Raw genomic sequence first — 12092 nt, 5'->3', positions numbered from 1 at the left:
AACAAAAGATTACCCACTACATTTATTGAGATCTTGTACGACAATTTGCCTGCACTTAATTGACTTGGTTGAGGAATTATACAGACTGTCTAGTTTTTATAGTATTTTTGTCAAGCAAATTTCAGGTTGCACTCGGTAAATACAACTGTTACACAAATCACGCCTCTTTTGGGGTAAAACTTCATACATAATTTGTGTTGTTTACCAACTGGTTTTCAGATATACTCCTTATGCTTCATCTCGTAAAGACATAACTTGAGAATGTACCCGCTATAAATACATATGGATAGCGGTAAAGTTGAATCTGAGGATGACCCAAAAAGACAGGAGATGACATATACACTTGAAGTATATTAAGCACTCAGAATTTAGAGACGAATACATGTTGAAAATATGACACACAACTCTATGTTTAGAAGTTTGAATTTAAAGATATATTTTATTACGATATTTTATAAAAACAACTGTAATTAAATTGTACGCACTTAATACACTTATGTACATTACCTGTAACTGTAGCTGCTAACGGAATGTTGCCATTGAGTGTTTTGCCTAAGACAATCAAAAATATATATATCAGTAACTGAGCTTGATATACTTTATTCTCAAAATGTTATTCTTAAGGTAAATAATTCCTTATACATGTTATAATCATACGCAAATTGAACATACTGCTAGTCTAATTGCTGCAGCACAGAAAGAGTACATATAGATGAAAATCAATTTGCAGATAATGGTTTGGATGTTAATACGCTAGATTCAAAATCGTATGATACAGAGGGTTGCAGTTCTAACCTGTACACAGTTAACTGGTAGACCAGATCTCTGTTTTGTTTTTAAAGACTACTACAGACCAATTGACAAGTCTGCTCCAGACTAGTAAGGACACGTCTTATAAGGACTATGTATACGGACTGGTATGCCTAAGACCACACCTGAGGACAGATTTGCTCCAGATCAGACATGAAGACAGGTTTGTCCCCGACCAGACCTGAGGACAGGTCTGCTTTAATCATTCTAAACATGTGGGAAAATCTGTTACTGACCAGACCTGAGGACATGTTTGCATATTTTAACAATAATCGCATTGTTCTTTTCCTCCAGTATAGCAACTTACTTTACTCGTAAGACTATGTTTAGATACCCATGTTTTTAATGGACTTCGTGCTGCTTAGTCTTTAGTTTTGTGTGTTTTGTTTTGTGCCCTCTAGTATCTTTCACCACTCATTTATAAACTTTAAAAAATACCTGTTCATTTCATTTTCTTTTAAACATTGAATAATACCTCTACAATTACACACTTTTGATCCGCATATATACGTGTGCATGTAGTAGTAGGACTTAACAATGAAATGACAAATTTGTTTAAAGTCATTTAGTTTGAGATACCCACCACGTGATAATTTGTTACTAATTGGAGTATTTTAGCCACTTCTGTGCATAAAAAAAATCATAGGTTAGCGCGTTCCTTGTTAATTAAGAAAGAGTCTCAGAGACGATCAAACAAGAACCTAAATACTGCAATAAAATTGTACGGAGTTATACGTAATTTACCTGTCATTATAACTCTTTGCATTGCTGTGGATATTTTGTCATTGTCCGCTGTGCCTAAAAAAACAATCCAATGTTTACACTAGAAAATGAGTATTGCATACTAAATTATTCTCTTAATGACATTTATTATGCAAAAACTGCCTTATAATCATAAAGAAATTGGACGAACTTACAGTCTAATTGCAGCGGTACATAATGTAAATGTAGATGAGAATATGATTGCTAGTATTTTTTTTATTATATTTTAACGCTGTCCTTGTACATTGACATGTCGACAAGCAACATTTATGAAGAGGATTAGGAATTACATGATGAAATGTATTTGTTTAAAGTCATTTTTGTTATAGATACCCTAATGGGAATTTCTTTGTCATTTTTTTTAACGATAACAATTAAAAATGTATGTCTGTTCAACCGTAGGATATGCCGTGTTGTAGCGCTGACAGAAACATTGTTCGATTTATATTGTGATTTATTTACTCCTTTTTTTTTTTACTATTTATAACTATATATGCATTACATATATCTTCTAAACACTGTTGGTAATTGTCAAACGATGGAATGTTTCCGTCAGCATTATAATCAGCTACAATGGACACATTTTCCCATACGTTGTTCCAATCCATGAGATAGCAACTAGTATTGCAATCAAGATAATTGTTCCGAATATTTCTGCAAAATAATGGTTTATATCATATGGTTTAAATTCTGTATAAAAAATATTTGTAATCGCTGGCTAAGGTTAACTAAGTCAGCAAAATAATCGAGAATTTTCCAAGCAAGAAATTCCTTGTAAATATGACATTACAATAGTATCATACTTTAATAGCTAAATGCCGAGAATGTTAACAAGTAATGGAAAATTACAAATTCTTAAAGTTAAAATTGACATAGTTACAAGCAAAATAACGACATTTTTATATTGATCGAGAGCCCTCGGTACCCGAAATGTCTAAGTTATTCATATACTGTCATAATCTGCTGTTTAACTGAGATTATGGGTATGCATCCAGCACGTGGCTGATGCGATCCTTTCGAAACATTTTTGACGTAAAATCAGTTTTCTTGATAAGACTTCAGTTGATGATTTTCTCTGATTAATGAGGCTTCCTCCAATTATACAATGATCAAATACAAGTTAAGTCATCACATATGCAATCCTTGTAAACAGTGTACAAAATGTGAATTTACAATTTTACCTGAACATTTCACAATTCCATTATTACGTATCGTTGAATATTTTAACTTACAAAACTTCAAGACTTTCAGTAGAAGGCAAAGCGTCAATTTCTATTGTTGTTATTTTGTTCTTGCTGAGTGATCTTTGATAAGAAAACAATGAAACTACTTAATCTAACGAATAGATAAATATAGTTTTGACGTAAATTTGTAATCAGTGGCACAAGATCGACAGGATTACTGATTAACATGGAATTTAGAATAACGTTCTGATTACTACATGTCTCATACTTTAAAAATTTGAATTGACCTTAACCTTAACCGACATTTTTTCTTCAATATAAACACTAGTTTTTTCTTATATCACTATGTTTATATTCAGGTGTTGACAGTCTTTCGACCATTAACTTTATCAATGTTATGCAAATGCGTTTCCCGACCATTGCTTATAAAAGTAGTGTCTCTTCGTCGACGCCCATTGACAAATAATTGAAAGACTTTAACCTGAAGGAAACGTTGAAGACCGTATAAAAAAAGATAAGAGTCACTCCAAACCGTAACAATGAATGAGAAGTATTCATAAGATAATATATACCTTAATTTATAATGATTTCAGAAGTGTATATGGACATTTTTAGATAGAACAATAAGTGTATGTGTTTGTCAGTACCGACGTTATTGCTTCTTTGTTGATGATTAGCTGAGAAAAAACAGCTCATCAGCAGAGGTTGTCGTTGTTCTGCACCGGGATTTAAACTCGGATAGTTACATTTTCCTGCATTTCAAAGAATAGCGGGAAACATTTGTTTGGACGATGCGTATTCATTTTATAATTTAGTCACGCAAAAATTTCATATGCGTAATAATGATTTGAAAGCCTTCACTGTCTATCCAACGGTCGTAATTGAAATTTTATTTTTACATATTTAAGAGATGTAACATTTTTTGGTTAAACTTATTTCATTTATGTTTTTGGCTGATGATTACTTGTGTCTGGTTTCGAATATTTTTATATACATGTATTTTATTATTCTCCATGCCCAAGTATATATACTTCTTTAGACGATCTCCCGAGCATATTTTGGCTAACTTTTTTTACTACATATTTAGTACTTAATGTAGTTTGACCGCGCTTCAAATTTGCACTTCTTAGGATTTATAACTATTTTGATCTGAGCGTCACTGATGAGTCTTATGTAAACGAAACGCGCGTCTGGCGTATTGAATTTTAGTCCTGGTACCTTTGATAACTATTTAGTTGGTTGTTCCTGGTCGCTTGGATCGTTGATGATCATTTATAATTTAAGGGATTTATTTATGTATTTATGATTATAAATTGTATTCGTCAATATATTATATCTGGTGTCCTTAAAGCTGTCTGGAATAATGTCAATATGAATATCTTGTTTGGTTTTATTTCTAAGCCTATGTATTAATACGAAAGAAGTTAAGGTAATACCCATGATATGATACTTGTTCTGTTATTATATATGACGTCAATTTGTCATTTCAGTCTTTTTGAATACAGTTTCAAAATCTGAATATGAAATCCAACAGTGTTAGGACAAATGTTTAATAAATATAACAGAACATTTACAGACAGATATCAATACTCACAAAACACGCAAAACTGTGTAATTACTAAAGTAATTAGTTTTCAAAATAGTTATCTGGTTGTTGTCAAAAGATCTGCAATAGAAAGTTATGAAGATATTGCATGATACAACTATCCACAAGATTTCAAATGACGATGTTTTAGCACATTCAATATTAATGTCATTATTGATGGTAAGCATGACTATACATCATAAAGTTACATTTGTGCTATTTTAACAATAACTTGGTGTCATCACTTGGCTTGGACATTTCATATTTCTCATATTTTCAATTAATACGTGTTTTTTTTTATACACCACAGCCATGGATTTTATTATTTATTTTCGTAGTGTAGACACAACACCGAAATGTAAAACTCACAGAAACGAACTATAATGTAACAATGGCCATTTTCCTGACTTGGTACAGGGCATTTTTTGAAAAATGGTGGTTGAACCTGGTGTTGTGGCATGCCAAACCTCCCGCTTCAATGGCAGCGTTGATTATAAAATTAAGATAACAACATTACACGAGAGGGCTACGATAAATAAATGGGACTATATAGGACAGAGAAACAAACGAATAATAGCCATCAAAAGGTAACAGGTTAAATTTTATAAAATGACTATATAACAGATATACATGATTTAACTGAAGCGGGGACAAGCTATGGTATAAAAACGAATACATTACAAAATCACAGCCCTGTTAGCCATAGTCATATACTTAACACTGATTAAACACAAGATATTAAAATTAAAAATCGTACAAGACTCATAAAGACAAGAGGCTCCTGACTTGGGACAGGCGCAAAAAAAGGCGGGGTTAAACCCTGTTTTTGAGACCTCAACCCGTGCCCTATACCTCTAGCCATGTCGACAAACACACAACAATACGAACAAAATCCGATTTAGAGAAGTCCGAGTCCGATGTAAGAATGTATTTACCTATTGTTTTTGTTTTGTTCACATATTGTTGTCATATACAAGTGTGAATTTTAGCAATTTATAACTAGATTCAATCCTCCATTTTTCTTTTTTTTTTAAAATGCCTGTACCAAGTTACGAATATGAAAATTCGTTTGTTTTGGCTTGTTTGTAATGACTTTCAAAATTTTGTCATCTGAGCATAGTTTTGTGCGAACGTAGCGCGCGCCTGGCGTATAGAAATATTTTTTTAATCTGTTACCTTTTGATAGCTATTATTCGTTTGTTTAATTTCTCTGTCCTATATTTTCTCCCATTTATCTGTTTATTTATTGTAACCCTGTCGTGCAATGGTGTCATTTTATTGTTATAATTAATACTGACATTAAAGCGGGAAGTGTGGCATGCCACAAAACCAGGTTCAACCCACCATTTTTTTTTCATACAATTCCCTGTACCAAGTTTTGAAAATGGCCATTGTTACATTATAATTCGTTTATATGTGTGTTGCGTGTCTCTGTTGTGTTGTAGTTCTCTTAAAGCTCATATTTGCTACGTTTACCTCGTTTTTTTTAGTTTAAAATCCGGAATTGATTTTTCTCTATCGATTTATGAATTTTGAACAGCGGTATACTACTGTTGACTTTATTTATGACGACCATTATCTCTGAACTAGTATACATATTTGTTAAGGGGCCAGCTGAGAACTCCTCCGGGTACGGGAGTTTGTGGTCTCCGGCTGTTGTCTGCTTAATTGTCGGGATGTTATCTCTATGACAGATTCCCCATTTGGGTTCTGAATTTAATTATGATATTATATATAAGTTCCATGTTAGATATACTTACAGATCATGTACTGCATCATCCAAGAGTCTTACTCCAGCGATTGACATGTCAGATGATATCAAGTTGCCATACATACGTCTAAAACAATAGTATATTCTTCTGTTCGCTACTCTTGTTTTTAACTTTTAATTAGATAATCGGAGTCCTCTAATTTTATCCATATATAAAGTTGCCCACTAACTTCGCCTTTTTTTATAATTTTATAACATAAAAGCCTTATTTCAAAATCTTGTTATTCTTTCAAAGGGTGTGAGGGGGAAAATAGGTTCCAATGTGAAATGTATAAATAAATGTAAAATGAATCATATTCCGCCAAATTATCAATGACTTATTTTAAAAATACAAGGGGGACTATTTTGCTCTTATACATGTAGTTACAGTTCAAAATGTTGAAACTTAGGACAAATTAAACACATTTCATTTAAATCGAAGAATGTTTTGTTATTTATTATGTCTGTTAGAACGAGTTGTTATTTTATAATAAATAACTATTTACTTTGAGCGAAGTATTATTGTTGACCATTCAAGATTCGTATCCTGCGAACCCGTCTTCATCTAAATATGTTATTTGATTTTAGTTCGCGGATCTCAAAAAGTTTTAGATACAGAATAATTGCATTATGTGATTTTTCTGTCTTAAAATTTAAAAAAAAATAAAAATATATAAATGATTAAGAAAACAAAAATGTATATCAAGGAACGTATATCGTAAGATCGGTTGTACATGTGTTTAAAAGGTACCTGCATAATCATAGTCGATTTGTGTTGTTCGAGATTTTCAAATACTGTATCCCACCTATGCAAAGAAAGTCCCGATTAAAATAGTAAAAAACGCAAAATTGATAAGTTCCCTAAATTCGGATCTTCTCAAATATCAACATGGATATTATTATAACAGTATCATAACTTACATGTAAGATAACTTCGACAATGCACCGTTTCTTTCTATGAGGCACTCTGCTAACATGGAAATCGGTGTATGCGTTGTTCTAAAACATTTTTTAAATGTTATAACTTCAATCATAAATTAAATAGTATTATGCTTAAAAATATAATCCGAAATTGAGGCAATGTAAAACAAACTGTTAACATACGTTTAGACGTTCAAGATAGCATAACTATGCTGTGAAACTTTGAATGAGAATCTTTTTTCAGCATTATTCAGCATGTATGAACTTCAAATTAAATAACAAATTTGTATAATCTGGGTTTTTTTTTGGTTTTTTTTTTTTTATGAATAAAACCTTTGATCGAAGACGAGATCTGATCGAATCATTATTTTTTTGTTATCAAATATTGTTCTGTACTATTTACAATGTATTCATCTATTTTAATTGAAACATCATTATTATCATCTGCATCGTTGAATTTGTTTTCTATTCTCAATTATGTCACTTCACAAATACATTTAATTAAATCATATTTCTCCTAGAAAACAGTGCAATGAATAAGACATTAAACTTGTTTGTTTACTCTTGATTAATCATTAAATATTAAAATTCATGCATTTAATAATCTATTCTTACGTTCGGTATAGCAATTGAAGTTTTTCATTCGATTGGTAACAAATAAATACTTTTTTCACTGTTGTTCCAATTTTACACCTGAAATTCAAAATGTGGATCAACCTTTTAAGATAAGATATATTATTTTGCAGTTAAAATCGAAAGATAATTATGTAAATACAACTGTATGTTGTTGTTGTCTTGTTTCTATGTTAAATCTTATTTAGTTCCGTTAAAATACATTTTGGTAAACTTTTGATATCATATTGAGAGAGACTACACACAACTTTTACGAAAAAAATAGTTTCACGGTTATATTATGACAAAATTATGCTGAAAATGTATCCTTTTGTTTAAAACATATTACAGTATGATTTGTTTTTACTATTTAAATCACAATACGTCATTTCAGATACTACCATATTCCGTATATTTTCAAAAGTGTATGTTCAGTACTTGTCATTTGTTGATGTGGTTCAAAAGTGTTTCTCGTTTTTTTTATTTGTATTAGATTAAACCGTCGTTTTCCCGTAGGAACGGTGTTACACTAGTAACGTTTTGTGGCCTTTTATAGCTTGCTGTTCGATGTAAGCCAAGGCTCTTTTTTGAAGACCGTACTTTAGCCTATAATACATTCATAAATTGTGACTTCTTTATAACCTCATTGGACAATTAACTTGGGCGGAAGTCCATATGATTCTGTCTCATTTGTTTAATATCCACTGAACAGAGCGGACCGTGTCCTGACTGCTCAGGCCAAGTTGGCAGCATACTTTATAGGAAAGGTATATATTTTTTTTATTTTTGAAAGGCAAGAGGCCATATGATATAAGAATGACAAGAGGTCATATAATTTGAGAATAGCAATAGACATAATACATTTTTAAATGGGCAAGAGGCCATGAGATATGCAACTGGAAAAATGGCGAGGGCCAAGGAGATGGTTTGATGTATTTGGAGATGGTTATTATTTAATAAGCAAGAGGGTTTGAGATATAATTGGAGAATAATAACAAGGGTTATAAGGTTTAATTTGAAAAAATAACCAGGGCCAAGGAGATATAATAAATTTATAGATTGGCTGGAAAGCCCGACACTAGGTCGAGTGCGAAATTAATTATATCTATAGGGCCAATTTTTTTTAACATTTGTATTATATTTATATTCTAAACTGGTTGATAAGATATGTTCATTTTTATAGTTTTTTAAGAAATTTAATGATGTATAGAGATTTTTTCAACAATCCCGTCGTGGCGAAAGGTGCGCTCGACACGTGTCATCATGGATTTTATAAAAGATTTGATTTATATAATCAAATGATAGACACTTTTTAAAAAACACTGTCGTTTGTTTTAATAAGATTATAATGATTAAGTACATTTTCCTATGTTCGTTTATTATGTAGTGGTACTCCAGATAGTTTTTTGAAAATGCCAAAAGGGAATTTCCATCAACAGGTGCGCAAGGTCATTTGATGTCTAGACTTGTGTGTAGAGTTGTGTCTTTATTTTTCAGATGGTTTTACCCACGTGTTTGAAATGGAGGCACTCATTAAAAGGGGTACGGTTAGTGGCGGATATTAAGAGAATAAGAAGAGGACAAGCACAGGGTTTAAAGGAGTTTGCCCGTTTTCAAAAGGATAAAAAATGGATGATTTATCCATGGATGATCTGAGACAACAGGTTTGTAGTATTATTAATCATTTCATTGTTTGACTTGATATATATATTGCCTTTTATTTTAAAACCATTTATAGACAATCATATGCAAGTCAAGTGTTTTAATTTGTAATACATAAATAAACAAGTTTTATTTAAATTTAGCAAGGTTACTAGTACAAGAAGTAAACAAAAGCTCTGTTGAGTTTTAATTTTAATTTTTGTTTCAAATTATTGAATAGGTTCTGGATTTAACTGGTGCAGAACTACAATTTGCCAATAGAGATAAAACAGTTGAAGAAGCCAGGTGGGCCACACATTGTTTGATACTGTATGCAAATGAATACGGGCAACCTAGTTGACAAGATTTAACCCAGTCACAAGATCAAGTAAGTCATTTCTAGTCTTGCACTTTGAATGTTATGTCTTGGCTGGCAGATAAAATTAAATCTATTGAATTTTAGGTATACAATTCTGCACATTGACTAGAATGACAAGCTTAGAAGACAAATCAATGATCAAACTAGAGATAATTTCTAAATATGAAAAATATGTATGCCAATGAGATAATAACCTAAGAAAGTAATTGGACAATACCATCATCTATGGTATTTGTGTGGCCTTCAATTATTAGCAACAAATTGCACCACATAACAAGCATATAAATATATAAAAATTGTCTTGTTGGTTAATACATAATTACTTGTCTTACTGTGACGTAATCCATACTGGTTGAATCCAAGTATATATTTATATATAAATGAAAATATTGATAACACTGTGGTAATTTACATAGAATATTGATATTAATATTGATTCACTGGCATTGACTGGTGTTATGTATTGTGTGTAAATAATTATACCGGTTTTGTTTCTATTTTTAGGACCGGTTTTGTTTCTGTTTTTAAGACTCCCACTACTAGTGCTAATCCTGTCAATGTGCAGATGAGTGGTGACATTGTGCAGAGTAGTGGTTACAACAACAACAATGGGACAAATAAAAGGAAGAGGGACGATTTGGAAGACATGATTGCTAGTTTAGAGAGTACTACAAAAGAAGAAGTTGTTAAGAACTTAAAGGACTTGGTGAGAACACTTTGTCTGCAAAATAATCCTAGTGATTCACTCATATTACTTACTCTGGAGGAACTTGCTAAAGCTGCAAGACGGGTTAATCATGATAATGCTGATACCTTTGAAGAGTTGAAACGTGAGGCAAACCGACATCAATTAAAATTATATTTTTCTTCTTTGTGTTTGTCCGTTATGGGTGGTAAGGTTGCGGATGCAATCACAAAAGCTGTGTCAAAATATTTAAAGGAAAAGCAACCTGAGAAGAAAACTACTCCAAAACCTGAGGATTCTACATTGCACAATTTATACCTGCCATACCAGGCTACTTGTATGTATCCATACAATGCTATGCCTTACTTTATTTTTTCTTTATTTGAAATGTCTTCATTTATAATTCAAGGATCACTGATACCCTAGTGGTTCTACATGTTCCACGTGGATTGTAGGTGAAGTGGTTTCTCCTTTAAGTGCTCTTATGTTGGTTCTTGGATATAGAGAGTGTTTTATTTTTCTCTTCAGAATAGTAATACATTGGGAAGATTAAATTCATTCAACATTCATGTTTCAGAATGGGAAATGGAAAGGGGTTTTAATCCCGAAAAGGTACAAGTACGCCAAGAACCAGCATGGGTAACACTTAAAGGTGAAATTCCTTCACTTACAACACACGTTCCTTCGGCTGAAGAAGTTCTGAATGGTGCATGTGGTGTTCATTTTGATAGTGGGACTTTTCCTTTGCGTGATCCTGATCTTTTCCTTAGCGGTCAGATTCATCACCATTTGTCTAACTGGAAAGATATTCTAGAAGGGACAGATGATAAAGATATACTGAAATGGCTTATAAATGGGGTTGATGCTACAAATTTTTTCAGACACTTTAAAGGAAATTTTAAGAGTCGTTTTTATGATTCGGATATCCCTCCAAATCAATATTTTCACAATTCAAACATTTGTAAGCAACATGTTGATTTTATTCCAAAAGAATTGTGCGAGAATTGTAGAATTCATACATTAGTTAATGCAGGAAGTATTGCATTGAGATTATCTCAAGTTGCAAATGGGTCTGAAAATATTGAAACTGTATTTAAAGAACAAGCTGACTATTCTAGTTTAGTTAATGTTTTTAACAAGGAGTGAAAGTAATCTTAATTGTGATCTAGCCTTAAGATTGAGGACATTTTATGAAGTATTTGCACCATATTCATTGAACTTGCATTGGTAGTTAATAAATAAAGGCAACAGTAGTATACCGCTGTTCAAAACTCATAAATCCATGGACAAAAAACAAAATCGGGGTAACAAACTAAAACCGAGGGAAACGCATTAAATATAAGAGGAGAACAACGACACAACACCGAAACGAAACACACACAGAAACGGACCAAGCAACAGACAAAACACCACGAGAATAACAAATATAACATCAAAACCATAAAAATATTTTCATCGTTACAATCATTTTGATAAGTTTAATTTGAATAATTGAAATTGCACAAGTTATTCATTGTAAAATTTATTAATACTCGTGCATGAATTTTGTGAATCTTGGAGAACAATGCATAATTATGTTATCTGAACAACACTTGTTATGTAATAAATAATATTAAGAAAGAAGATATGTGTTATTTTGAGTTTTGAGAAGAGGCATTATACTGTATTTGAGATTTTGGGTTTCATTTTCAGGAAGTCTGTAGAGTTTCTGCTACCCATAACTTAATGAAACTGTAGCAAGAAGATATTGGACACTGAGGATA

The 12092-nt window shown here is 31.9% G+C and overlaps 1 protein-coding gene across 1 annotated transcript; it reads left to right on the top strand.

Moving 5' to 3' along the window:
• Nucleotides 1-9121: 9121 nt before the first annotated feature.
• On the top strand, nt 9122-10755 carry LOC134687929 (uncharacterized). Its single transcript, XM_063548389.1, has 3 exons — nt 9122-9253; nt 9507-9571; nt 10149-10755. The coding sequence occupies exons 1-3, from the start codon at nt 9122-9124 to the stop codon at nt 10753-10755; spliced, it is 804 nt and encodes a 267-aa protein (XP_063404459.1).
• Nucleotides 10756-12092: the final 1337 nt, after the last annotated feature.

Source organism: Mytilus trossulus, chromosome 10 (genome assembly GCF_036588685.1).
Source record: "Mytilus trossulus isolate FHL-02 chromosome 10, PNRI_Mtr1.1.1.hap1, whole genome shotgun sequence".
In the NCBI taxonomy this organism is placed as follows: domain Eukaryota; kingdom Metazoa; phylum Mollusca; class Bivalvia; order Mytilida; family Mytilidae; genus Mytilus; species Mytilus trossulus.
The sequence above is the reverse complement of the archived record's forward strand: the minus strand, read 5'-3'. Positions and strand labels throughout refer to the sequence as shown.

Bases quoted from the DNA above. Each gene is read 5' to 3' on its own strand.
- LOC134687929 (XM_063548389.1), top strand. From the start codon at position 9,122: ATGGTTTTACCCACGTGTTTGAAATGGAGGCACTCATTAAAAGGGGTA. The intron at 9,254-9,506 runs TGGATGATTTAT...ATTATTGAATAG, and splicing joins GTTTTCAAAAGGATAAAAAA to GTTCTGGATTTAACTGGTGC. The intron at 9,572-10,148 runs GTGGGCCACACA...TTCTATTTTTAG, and splicing joins AAAACAGTTGAAGAAGCCAG to GACCGGTTTTGTTTCTGTTT.